This window comes from Ammodytes marinus (assembly GCF_949987685.1).
Source record: "Ammodytes marinus genome assembly, chromosome: 7".
NCBI lineage: Eukaryota > Metazoa > Chordata > Actinopteri > Uranoscopiformes > Ammodytidae > Ammodytes > Ammodytes marinus.
Window position 1 is genome coordinate 10,745,916 of NC_137211.1, and position 13,842 is coordinate 10,759,757.

At 41.6% G+C, this 13,842-nt stretch overlaps 2 protein-coding genes across 2 annotated transcripts; one reads left to right on the forward strand and one right to left on the reverse strand.

The window, feature by feature from the left end:
- Window positions 1–279: 279 nt before the first annotated feature.
- Window positions 280–1,812, forward strand: amigo1 (adhesion molecule with Ig-like domain 1; the record flags this gene model as incomplete). Its single annotated transcript, XM_080031107.1, has 1 exon — window positions 280–1,812. One exon carries the CDS (start codon window positions 280–282, stop codon window positions 1,810–1,812), a length of 1,533 nt encoding a protein of 510 aa, XP_079887233.1.
- A 4,531-nt stretch (window positions 1,813–6,343) lies between these two features.
- Window positions 6,344–13,435, reverse strand: atxn7l2b (ataxin 7-like 2b). The gene is made up of 10 exons (XM_080031724.1): window positions 13,324–13,435; window positions 12,573–12,647; window positions 12,143–12,458; window positions 11,516–11,745; window positions 10,718–10,800; window positions 10,358–10,560; window positions 9,860–10,037; window positions 9,629–9,750; window positions 6,685–7,395; window positions 6,344–6,527 (listed from the first exon to the last, which is right to left on the reverse strand). Exons 1-10 carry the CDS (start codon window positions 13,418–13,420, stop codon window positions 6,506–6,508), a joined length of 2,037 nt encoding a protein of 678 aa, XP_079887850.1. The 5' UTR covers window positions 13,421–13,435; the 3' UTR covers window positions 6,344–6,505.
- Between the last annotated feature and the right edge of the window lie 407 nt (window positions 13,436–13,842).

Consider the following 13,842-nt stretch of genomic DNA (forward strand, 5'->3'; position numbering starts at 1 on the left):
ATCTATCCATCCATCCATCCATCCATCCATCCATCCATCCATCCATCCATCCATCCATCCATCCATCCATCCATCCATCCATCCATCCATCCATCCATCCATCCATCCATCCATCCATCCATATCATAACAGATAATAATATCTATTTATCGCCCTTGTTTCTGCTTTTTTTCCAGCTGTCAATCAGCAATGCCTGGGAATCCTCCAGCTGCTCTCTCATGCTGTTCATTTAGAATGGGATCGTAGTGAACCTCTCAGGGATTTAGATCAACTGCTAGCATGTTGCAGCCCTCTATCAGAACAGGTGACAGCCTGTTGGAAACATTACCTCATTGGAACAAGCGTCCGAGATGGGCCCTCGCCTTCACCCTCTGCATAGCTCTCCTCTGGCTTCCAGGGGCAGCGGGATCTACCCTAAACTGCCATAAGACGTGCATCTGCGCCTCAAACATAGTGAGCTGCTCCAAGATGAACCTTACCACCGTCCCGACAGGTCTACCACTCTACACTTCTGTACTGGATCTCAGCTATAACGACATAACACGGCTGCGATCTGAGTGGACCCCGGTCAAGCTCCTTAAGCTCCATAACCTCCTCCTCAGCCATAATGGTCTCAACTTCCTGTCTTCAGAGGCATTTGTGTACGTAAAGCACCTGCGCTATTTGGACTTGTCCTCTAACAATTTGCGGCAGCTGGATGAGTTCATCTTTGAGCCTTTGGTCAACCTGGAGGTTCTCTTGCTGTACAATAACCACATTTCCCAGATTGACCGCACAGCCTTTTCTGGCATGACCAACCTTCAGAAGCTCTATCTTAGTCGGAACCACATCTCCCGTTTCCCAGCGGAGCTGATCAAGGATAAGTCTCGCCTGGAGAAACTTAGCCTCCTGGATGTGTCCTCCAACAAGATCAAGATCTTACCAGTTGATGAGCTCCAGGTGCTGCCTGCTTGGATTAGAAATGGCCTCTACTTCCACAATAACCCTCTGCTGTGTCACTGTGAACTCTACACCCTCCTTGCACATTGGTACATTCGAAAACTCAACTCCGCTGTGGACTTCAAAGATGACTACACATGCTTACTGCCTGGCCTGCCAAAAACCCAAGTAGGTGTTTTTGAACTCAGCGGTGAACAAATGAATTGCAGCACATTCAAGGAGGCAGATGAAGAGGCTTTTCTTGAGCAAACGCTGATCCTTGGCTGTGACACCAAACACAGGGACATGGTAAAGATCTGGACGATGCCTGGCAATGTGGTGGTGAAACCTGGAAACAACCAGACAGCCAAAGTCTTACCAGATGGAGGTCTGCAGATAAGTCCTGTGAGGCCTGAGGACTCTGGGACCTACACCTGCTTAGCAATGAACGAGGTCTTCAATGAGACCATATATGTGGTGCTGAAGGTTCACAACTTCACCATGCATGGGGGAGGGGATTCCCTAAACACCGCTTACACCACATTGGTGGGCTGTCTGGCCAGTGTGGTGCTGGTGCTCATTTACCTTTACCTGACGCCATGCCGCTGCTTCTGCTGCCCCAATAAGGGTAAGGGTGAGGACAGCATCCATTCGTCCATGCTCAGTGTGACTCCTTCCCATGAGGACCCAGTGCTCAAGGCGGAGCAGAACAGGCACGTGGCATTCATAGACTCCAAGGACTTGCAGGGCCAGAACGGCAAGCTGAACCCCAATGGGGATGAGGAGGATGACGAAGCAGATGCTGAGACTGGTTCTCTCATGAAGGGCAAGAGGAAGAAGTCAGTAGCGGAGTCCATCAGCTCAGTCTTCTCAGACACGCCGATGGTGGTCTGAGATGACACTGGCAAAGACAATGAATGCCACATGACTGGATGTATATGGTACAACGTGAGCCATGTTTTAGTTCATGTAAATTTTGACTGGGACCTTGAGGGAGGAAACAGACAACGGATGTTCAAGTGTAGTTGCTGGCAAACAGAAATAAGGATATCAGAGGAAGTAAAATAACCTATGACTTTGCCGTTGTCGACAGGGACAATGAGCGGGACTTTTCCAGCATTTTAATCTGTAGCACTTAATATTTATACTGTGAAAATATGGCAGTGTACATGGACAGTGGAGAGCAGATGATATATTGTTGATATCAGCACTCAGGAAGTGATCAATTCAACTGCTAAAGTGTGACGAATACACATGAAACAATGCACACGTTGAAATTAGATCTGAAAAAAAATGTAATGTATATTGAAACCATGAATGGCTCATAATTATATTTATTACATGGACTAGAATAGATTGCATCTTACGTAAACAAAAGAAAGCTTACAAACATTTACCCTTCCTCCATCAACACAGGGACATAAACTTCGATAGGTGGAAAGCCGTCACCAGAGTTTGAATACACCACGTGTCATTAGCCATGAGTCATCTTTGGAGAAAACAGCATGAACTCAAGTTATATGAGGTCCTAGACGAATCTGGTGTATAAAGGAAATGTGGACGTTTGGTTATTTATATTGACATAGCAGTAGCATAAACATTGTATTGCCAGGCAATCGCAGGTCATTTCCATGGTATTTCATAGTAGATAGTTAGTTCATCAGACCTCAGACGTAATTCGTATTCAGTCTTATGTGTAGCGATACAGGAGAGAGATATTTTTCTTCTATTTTAAGGGATCAATTTGCATAGAGGTATAGTATTAAATGGTCTCAAGGCAAATCATTTAGAAATAAATCAAAATAGATGACTCTTAAGTGATTACACATCTACAGTATAACCCAAAATAAACTTTCTTAAGCCTAACTCAATATAATGTACAATGATACAAAAAAACAATAACATTACCCTTGGTGTATTCATATTTTGTAAGTTATATTGTAAATTTTAATATTTGATCCAGCATTTTGCTCAGATCAACTACCCAGTGTCAGGCTAGTTTCAAAATGTAGCGGTTTTGCCCTGTGGTAGGTAGACAAATCTGTCAGGTAAACATTTGAGTCCGACACATAATTAAAATTAGGATGAAGCTTATGAATAATGCTGATTAGGCTGTACGTTATTTAAATTTACGTTTTGTAGCTACTGACAGCTAATCCTTGTAACTGTCAGAATATCCCTTGGTTCTCACAAGTCTAAATGAATCTGCTTGAATTTAATGCAAGACGCGCTGCATATTTCATGAACAAGGTTCAAAACAGGAGTTTCCGTCTTGACGCGAACAAGAAAGGGTGAACTGTGGAGGCTTAAATGTTAATTGCATCTTTTGATGGGAAGCAGCTTCCCTCTGCTTTCCATGTCTTTTGTTTTTGAGCAGGAAGGGATAGGTTATCATGAGTCACAGAAAACACAAAGCCATTCTCTCTGGCTCCCTGTGCATTGACAGCCTCAGTTCAGCCCAGATGTGCTGGCTTTGTTTGTGCACCTCTGTCATTAAGAGGCTGCCCTCATTTGCGTTCAAAAGCAAACATTCATCCAGACAATGAATGTGATTTGCTCTCCCACTGGTTTTTATGGCTAGAAAGTATGATGTTAGAATGTATAACTCTCAAATGTTAATTTGAATTTGAATGTGATGTGTACAAATGTTCTGGGAGCAATAGGAATTTACGCAAAATCAATGTTATATTCACAGTTGCAGCGTGCACCACAGCATCTTTAGTGTGGGTGAGAAAAAGGAAGTCACACGTATCAGAGGTGGTGTGTGTGAATCATCCCATTCCTCGCACATAGGAAGAACAGGTGGAGAACTAGAGAGAGGCAAAAGTAACACAAGTTGTATTTCATTAAAGTCACATTTAGCACTCCTGCAGACTGGTTGCAGTTGGCAAAGAATATGTCCCATTCTTAGGGATCAAGGCTCTATGTTTTTCCCCAGTCTAGATTTGAAATATGTTCTTTCTTATCATGAGATCAAGCGAAAATCCCTTCGATTTCAAGGCCTGGAGCCCCAAGGCAGCATGGAAAGCTACTGAATGCCAGGGTCTGAAATTTATGAAGATGTTACGGCTGTCAAATAAGACACCATCAAGCAATGGGATGCCGTTGCTCTGTAGGAACCCACTGTCAATTCACAGAGAAAAACCAAGTGCTGTTGCGAAAGTCCTAACATGGAGGAAAATAGTGTATTTGTTCCGTGTGTGTGTGTGTATATATATATATATATATATATATATATATATATATATACATATATACAGAGTATATATACTGTATGTGTAAACAGCTCTGGAAAAAATGTAGAAACCACTCCAAATGTTCAGTGTCTCTCATTTACTATTTATAGGCATATGTTTGAGTAGAATGAACATTTTGGTTTTATAATATAAACTACTACTGACAACATTTATACCAAATTTTAATACATTTTTTGTCATTAAGAGCATTTTCAATAAGGTATGTAGAGATGATATTTAAGAAAAATCCAGACTGTTCTCTTAATTTTTTTCTGGAGCTGTATATCTATATATAAATAAACTTACAAAGACTCACTTTTCTGTATTCAGTATCGATTAGCTGTGTACTGCTATGTTCTACCAGTGTACTGAGTGAATTTGTGTATAATCGGATGTTGTTGATAATTTTGCATCTTGTCTGCCACTGTGCTACTGTTAGTTGTTTCTACATTCAAGTCTTGACATTTAAATGTTTATATTTTAAGGGAGGCGGGGTTTAGTTTTATATCGAAATAAGATGTATTTTACACTCGGCTCTGCTGAATTATATGGTTAAACAAAACATATATATTATACACGTATCAAAAACTGCATATGAAGAATGTCGGTCTTGAAAGTATCAAACATGTTACATCCTAAGGGGCAGAGACTATGTAGCCGCCTTTTCCTTTTTTGTAGTTAGCATATTAACTTTGCTCCTAAAGACACAAGGAATTGAAGGAGAACATATAGTGCTTTATCAGATTGGTGGCTTTGGCAGGTGCTGTAGGGAGTTGTAGGTGAGTTATCCAACAAGAACTTTAGATCAACTAAAGAAACATCTTTTCTGTCTACAATAAGAAGTCAAAGAATATTTTCTATAAAAGCTGGGGATGTAGGAAATAAATCTTCTCAGGACTATGTCATTTTTAAGTTATAAAATAATACAATGTGAAGAAGTAATAACTGCATTTTTAAAAGGTTTTCACATCTGCAGCATAATTTGCAGTTAGAACACATTAACCGTTCACTTTATGATCAGTTCTCAATGTTTTGGACAGGGGGTGGCCTCTCACTCCAAATGCTGCTGCTTAAAGCTCCCCACTTTAACAGTACAAATACACACATCCATAGGCCAACAAATGGAACTTTTAACATTTAACTATAAGTATTGAGTTTTTTTTTATCACTGCTTCAACGAAGAGCTGGTTGGTCACTGCCATAAAATCTGAAAGGTCTCGCAGCTTAAGTGGAATGGCTTTGCATGGTTCGCTTAAGAGCTCATCTGACTGCAGGATAGGTGCAACCAAGTAGGTATTAAAGATAAACAATCATGGTATATCATTGGATTTAATAAAATAACAAGATTTCCACTTTTTTCTGCCTCAGGTTTTTACTGCTGTCTCTGACCTTTTCCAGAAACATCATGTTGAGTGTTTTGTGAAGATTTTAGGGACAAAGCTATGACATTTTGCCAGATAAATGTGAAGAGCTGCTAACACAGTAAATTTAGTGCTATCGTTTTGGGATTGTACACAATGTATTTGTTTGATTAAAAACAGACTGAAATTTAGCTACAAACAAAGAGCCAAATACGTCCATTGACGGAAGGTTTTGCTGCAACTTTTTACCATATTGAACAGATTTAGGATAACAATATTTAAGACTTGTGTCTTTACGTTCTGTGTGTTATGCAATCTGGTGTAAATGGCTAAAGGTTCATCATGCTGCTTTTTCTGAGGAGCAACATTTAAGGCTTAACACCATCTAGTGGTAAAATGAGGTGGTACTACAAATGTAAATACTGAAATTGACTGGCCACTTCTAATATAAACCATAACATTCTGGTCAGGTGTGTTAGTTGAATAGTATCTACCTCACATAACTATGCTTTTTGACCAGATAACATCATCTGGAATTTCGAAAGTCAACTTAATTGATCATAGCAGATATCGGAAGAACTGGAGATAGACCTTTGAATACACGTATTCAATTTCACAGTCTTAAGTAAAACTAAACTAAACTGTCCATAATCAGTTTCTATATGTTATATGTTCCATAATTACAGAGCTACAGAAGACACATATAGGATTCAATACTTTATTGTATAACCATGAAATTACTTTCCATTTTAGCAGCATGATGAGTAGTTTGAGGTATTTTTCTATTCTTACACAGGTTATCAACAGAGACATTTAATCAAGTAGAAAAATATAAATTTTTCGCAAATGCACACAAATTTGACATTACACAGACAATATGTATTCCTGATGTCTGTTGAAGGGTTAACAGAAACATGCATACAAACACGCGCTCACACTATGCTGGCAGCAGCTGGAGCCTGCAGCGGGCCTCTTCTCCGAGTGGTCTTTTTAAGGCTGGCCTCTATATTGGCTGTGAATACGAGAAGTAAACAAGTATGACCTACTCATTTATTCATTGTTGTTGAATAAAAAGAGGAAAAACACACAATCAAGTTCAGAACGATTCATTTCTTTGTTGGCTTAAAGGGACATTATCAAAAAAAACTATAGCTAGCTGGTCTACTCACTCTTTAGGTGCAGAATCTTTTCTCCAGGCTCCAAGCTTGTCTCCAATATTCTCTCCCTTCCAGGCGACGAGGCTGGAGCGGGAAGGGGAGGACAAGCGTTGACACTTGTGTGAGGAGCTGAGAGGTGATGACTCACTGCCTTTGCGCTTTTGAGTGAGACCTGCGTGGTCACAGCCCACCACCTTCTGCTGAATCCCCAGGGTCCTGCTTCTGCTGCGGGGGGAGCGGATGGGAGCAGGAGGAGGGCAAGGCTTCTTTCCGTGTGAGAAGGTTCCATTTACAGGTCCTTGAGAGGAGGGCAAGTGTGGCTGACCCTTCTCATGAAGAGGGTGATCCCGGATGCATTGGGAGGATTTGTCCTCACCGCTGTGTGATTCCTTGGCGGCTTTCTGTGCGCTACCATCTCCAGTGAGCTCCATCTTCCTCAGGTGAGCCTTGCTGGGCTGCCCAACAGGATGGTGCTGTCGGCCTTGCTCGGTGGCCCAACAGGATGCTGCTAGTGACCCGAGGCAGGCAGAGGTGGCAGAAGAACGTGGTTTGGTATTGTGAGCATTGTGCTGACTGCTTTTGTTTTCCAGTTGTACCGGTGAGGTAGACTCAAGTCTGAGAGAACCAGTGGATTTGGAAGATCTGGCCCCAGGCCTGACAGTTGATCCTACAGTTGGTGTGACATGAAGCGACCTGAGACCTGATGTCACTTGAGGCATTTTCCTGCAAGTCCAAAGAAAAACACGAAGCTGAGAAGGATTCCTGCATTGAATGGAAATGAAATGAAGAAAAACATCCAACATGTTTTCCCCTAACCTGACGTGGCCCTGGTGGATCAGCTGCTGCCTCATATTGTAGCGGGACAGATTATCCAGTGGATGATCCTCCCAAATGTAAGCAGTGAGTCGGCACAAATGCCTGCTTGAGTTCTGAAATCTGACTTAATATACTTGAAGCAGGGAAATCTTTTTTCTTTTCTTTTTTAAAGTCTGACCGTTTCAGATGATTTACATCAGGGATCACATCATCAAACAGGCTTTTCTTAACAGATTATTAAAACTAATTTGTTTGAAATGCACTTTACTTGACTTTTAAAAGAAAACCATTGAGATACAGTCATATGAAAAAGTTTGGGAACCCCTCTCAGCCGGCATTATAATTGACTCTGCTTTCACACAAAAAAAATAAAAGTGGTATGTCTTTCATTTACCAGGAACAGCTAAGTACTGGGATGTTTTCCAAACAAAGATTTTTTGAAAAGCAGTATTTAGTTTTATGAAATTAAATAAAATGTGAAAAACTGGCTGTGCAAAAATATGGGAACCCTTGTGGTCTTGCTGATTTTAATGCCTGTAACAGCATGTAAAACTGAGGACTTAAAACACAAAATTGGTTGGATTATGTTGTTAAGCCTTGAACCTCATATAAAGGTCTGTTTAATCATGATAAAAGGTATTTTAGGTGCCTAAATGCAAGTTCCACTTCTCTTTGACTCTCTGCAGAAGTGAGACAGAATGCGATCATCAAAACAGCTCCCAAAAGATCTTAAAAACAAAGATTATTCATTGTCATGGTTTAGGGGAAGGCTACAAGAAGCTTTCCCAAAGGTTTCAATTGTCAATTTCTACTGTAAGGAACGTTGTCAGGGAATGGAAGGACACAGGCACAGTTGCAGTTAAACCCAGGTCTAGCAGACCAAGAAAAGTACAAGAGCGGCATATGCGGCGGATTGTGAGAATGGTTGCACACAACCCAAAGATCACCTCCAAAGACCTGCAAGAACATCTGGCTGCAGATTGTGTATCTGTACATGGTTCTACAATTCAGTGCAATTTGCACCAAAACATCTGTATGGCCGGGTGATGAGAAGGAAGCCCTTTCTGCGCCCACGCCACAGATACAGTTGCATGGAGTATGCTAAAGCTCATTTAGACAAGCCAGCTTCATATTGGAAGAAAATGCTTTGGACTGGTGAGACAAAAATTAAGTTATTTGGTCTTTATAAAAAGCAGAGGTTTTGGTGCAAATTGCGCTCAATTGTTGAACGATGTACAGATACACAATCTGCAGCCAGATGTTCTTGCAGGTCTTTGGAGGTGATCTGTGGGTTGTGTGCAACCATTCTCACAATCCTCCACCTATGCCGCTCCTGTTTTTTTCTTGGTCTGCCATGCCTGGGTTTAACTGCCACTATGCCTGTGTCCTTCCATTTCCTGACAACGTTCCCTACAGTCGAAATTGACAATTGAAACCTTTGGGAAAGCTTCTTTTAGCCTTCCCCTAAACCATGACAATGAACAATCTTTGTTTTTCAGATCTTTTGGGAGCTGTTTTGATGATCCCATTCTGTCTCACTTCAGCAGAGAGTCAAAGAGAAGTGCAACTTGCATTTAGGCACCTAAAATACATTTTCTCATGATTAAACAGACATTTCTATGAGGTTCAAGGCTTAACAACATAATCCAACCAACTTTGTGTTTAAAGTCATCAATTTTACATGCTGTTACAGGCATTAAAATCAACAAAACCACAAGGGTTCCTATATTTTTGCACAGCCAGTTTTTCACATTTTATTTTATTTCATACAACCAAATACTGCTTTTCAAAAAATCTTTGTTTGGAAAACATCCCAGTACTTAGCTGTTCCTGGTAAATTAAAGACATACCACTTTTATATTTTTTTTTGTGAAAGCAGAGTCAATTATAATGCCGGCTGAGAGGGGTTCCCAAACTTTTTCATATGACTGTATAATAATAGTTCATTCCTGCGGACAGAAAAGAGATTGAGCTAAAGAGCAGTGCCCTGCAGTGGATACAGTGTGTAGTTTAAGGACAGGCACTTGCAGATACTGGATCCTGGCTGGATGTACCCCAACTGACTGAGCAACTCTTTTTCTTCTTCACCTTGCCGTGCTCAAGTGGTGACGACATTTCTGCTAATTATAACAATACTCACTTCCACAGGTGTGTACTGACATGGTGCTCCAACATTGCACTGAGGGCAAACCGCAAATGGTGCCAACGCCGGTCAAAGGTGAAGGTGCTGCATCCATATGTGTGGCATCCAAAAGTGCATAGCTGCAGAACAGAAATATTTGAATACATACAGACAGACTCTTCTTTGGAGAGGTGTGAATAACCAATCCTGACAACAGTGACCCTCCCCTCTATATGTCCCTGCACTCACCCCTAGAGGTTTGGGGTGGCGTGGTGTGGCAGGCAGGTCTCTGGCTTCCTCCTGCTCATCCTCTTCACTCTCACCACTTGACAGCAGGCTCTGGTTGAAAGGATAGGGAAGCTGTACCTCCACTTCCACAGTGCTGTCGCCTTCCTCTTCTGGAAAGTTTCCCAATGGATCCCTTGGCCTGCTTTGAAGGCAAAAGAATACAATTTTTTTTTTAAATATGCACTGTACTGGAGAATAATTCTACTGAAAAAGAGCAGGCTACTACGATAGAAATACATTACCATTCAGGACAGGTATTTTTCTGATTGAATGATTTGTCCAATCCAAATAATTCTATTTTATGGTGTATGCTTGTCATGTCTGCTGTCCGTTTCTCTGCATCACTGTACGTCACTTTACGTGTGTAATTATGTTGTGCACTTGTTTATCTCAAACCATCATTTAGAGAATAACAATTGCACCTTTAGTTACAATTTGGAGTGAAAAACAATGTCATACCTGAGAATGTGACAGTTGTTGTTGAAGTTGCATTTACTGCCCTGAGTTGTAATTTTTTCTTCAAAGGATTCCAAATGTTTCTCTTTGTCTTTTGACTTGACTAGAAGCTGCTCCATATCTGGACCTGCTGAGGCTATTCTCTGCTCCACTGCCAGCTGTTCAGAGATCTGAGTCCTTCCCGATGGTTTCTGGACGGAATCGTTCTGTGTAGAAAGATGATCACAGGGAAGGAAACAGAGAGAGGCATTACATCATATCTGAAAGAAATATCAAATGGCAAATGCAACTTCTGGGATATAAAACTCACATCTCTGTTAATAATGAACAACAATAAAGATACTGGTAACACTGAGAGTTTACATTGCATATAAGTTCCCGGCTGCACGGCTTCTTCCTTTCTGGATCCAGAAGTCCGCAGTGTTTGTTCAGGTCACATTCTTTCTCTATGGGAAAGAAAGCAAAACACAGCGGCCAGTGAGCAACAGCAGGACACATACGGTCAATAGGATCCATGCTGGTGGAAAAACTACAGATCAGCCTTTGGATATTTTGGTCCAAAACAAAATAATAGACGTCAGTTCTGCTTACCATCTTATTATACTATCATCAGGGTTCCCATGCCTTCTTAAATATCAAATTAAAGGACTTGTTAATGACTTCCCAACTAACTGTTCTTGCACAAAATTCAATTCAATGACCCATGTCTAACTCAGCCTCCGTCCACCCCAATTCTCAAAATGTCAAAGATTTCAAGGATCTGTGGGGACCTCACCCTGTATAATGCAAACAATGACGTACACAACATACACAACATACCAAATCCAGAGTAATAAACATTATGCTTAAAGGTGCTCCGAGGAACTTTTGGTGTTTGTTCATTCTTGCACCCCCTTTGGACAAAAGCGGTAGTGTAGTACCACGCCATCCATTGTTCCTGGGTGAGCGTTCCCATGACAAAGGCATGAAGAAGAACTATATAAAAATAGCATTATTTGCACTGATGGTCTCATTTGCTGTTACATTTAAATTGTGATCATCAGAGGAAAAATTTAACAGATTCAGAAATATTAAAAATGTCCTTGTAACACCTTTAAGATTCCCCAAGAGTTAAGCAGCAGGGGAAGGGAACAACATTATTTGTATACAAAGCTGACATACTGTTAATGTTTTTGTTCATCCGGCTGTAGCTTCTGGTTCCCCGCAGAGGACTTTGAGACTCACTGCACTGCCCGGCCGTGGGCTTCTGTGACGAAGGAAGAGTGGAGGATGAAGAGTGGGCGGGGGGCAGGGCTCCTGAGTGCCACGGAGGAACCCTGGGCCGAGTCGTGGACGAGGACTGCTGTGGGAGGGGAGGCTTCTCCTGAGGGAACTTCTCCACTGAAGGAAAACTGCAGAGGTAATAGGAAGAGAACTTCAGCTCCTGAGTTGTTGCATGCACTTTACATCATTTAGATGCACGACGAAATAAAACTACGACAGTTTCAATGTTCTTTTTGTATTTAGATTCCTTGATTTTCTCCCAAATGGGACAACAATGACATATTGAACTTGTAAAAAAATTTAAAAAAGAGTTCCTGCATTCAGTGTGAAATGTAAACCTAAACACATTATTTTGCCTGTTTGACGCTAAAAGAACATTAACCTGTCACAACCACATATGTCTTCTTACAGTTCTAGTTCCTGTTTCCAAAAAAAGCTTTTTTCAAGACCTTGAATCTTGAGCATCTCCTAAATCAACATGACTCACTGTGTTGTTTAATGACAATTTTAAACAGTAAACAGTACCTCACTGGCTCCTTCTGGTCCTCGGTGGGCCTGTGTTGGCGGACAGGTGGTGGACCTGAGGAGGAAGAGGAGGCAATGGCTTCATGACATCTGCCCTCATGCTGCCTCTCCCTGGCAGAGGACCGACTGGACAGAGGGCGGCTAGGACGAGCGCGTGGAGTCAGAGGAGAGGGCTGGCTGCAGGTCTTTGTGACATGACCGTGCCGCTTCTCACAGTGCTTCTCGAAGGCTTGAGGCTTCACCACCTGCCCACAGTGGCTGCACACCACCAGACAGATCTCATCGTGCGCTGGACAGTGGCCATATGTGTGCATATCTGTTGTAGAGGAGCATACAAAGTAGAGTCTATTGTAAAATATAATAAATGTCTTGATGCATCAACCAGGGGTGAAACTCAATGCATCCGGAGTTATTCAGTTTTATTGGTCACCTTCTTTCCTGAGGGCCATGGTCTCAGAGCGATTCCTCCCATACTTGCCACTGCCTTCTTCAGCATTAGACCCAGCTGCATGAGAGGCAAAAAAGAGTCAGCATGAAATATTGGGATTGGGCATTCCTGTAGCCTCCTCCAGGAAACAGGTGTACTGAGATATCTGAATAACATTGCGCAGTAGGATGAACCCCAAAAAGGGTCGCTCACATCACACCAGTCTGTATTCCAGATTGGAGGGGTTTTGCTGGGTTTTTGCTCCTAATATGAAAGTTATCCAAATAAAACGTGGTTCTTGAAACTTCTCCTGACATTTACCCCCACGCTAACAGCTCCCTTTTGTGACCTGGTCCTCTCTCAGCGCTTGACTAGTCCATTTTGCTGTTAGCAACCTGGACAAATCCTTCCAAGTGTTGTTGTGTTTGGTGTGACAGAAGCTGACGGAAAATGAAAGGTTAACCCTAAACGGTGCAAATAAACAGAGTCCACAGAGGTAAGTCGTCGTCTTTATTGGCAAGTGTGTTATCGCTACATTATTAATGGCCGTAAAAACACCTATTTAAATGTATTTTTTGTTTGTTGCCAGTTAACATCCTTAGAAAACTCACCCCGCACTAGGACCCAGTAGGTCTTTGTTTGGGTTGCCCCATAAAGCCGCTCTGTGTACTGTGTATGTAATAACAAATAAATCACAGGACACTGACACTGTGTCATGATGGAAACCAGGTGCAGGACAGGGAGAGTGACTCACCGTCAGATGGTAAAATGTTCACCCTGTCTGCCCAACAACTCCAGTTTAATCCGACAAAATCGTCGAGATTAGGATTTCGCCGATCCAAAGCGGCCATTGCTGCTCTTGCGCGTTCACGAGGTGACACCGTCGATTCACCATTCACGCGCCTCACATGCTCGTCATAGGGCTCGCGGCCGCGTGAAACCGATGGGACAGATATTTACAAAGATGTCCAATTCAGTTTAACGGCACTGTCTGTTCTTCTGCCTGAAGCTTATATTTTTGTCTCTGGACTATTGTTTTCATAGTAATCTGGGCCATAAAACATTTATTTAAAACATGTTATGGAGTGTTCAATTAGGTTGTGTATTTGATAGGGTTAGAACTGTTTGGGACATCAAAGCTAGCAAAACCCTATGTCCAAATCTAAATTTCAGTCTAAATGTATAATAATAATAATAATAATAATAATAATAATAATAATAATAATAATAATAATAATAATAATAATAATAATAATAATTGACCCCAGAAAGG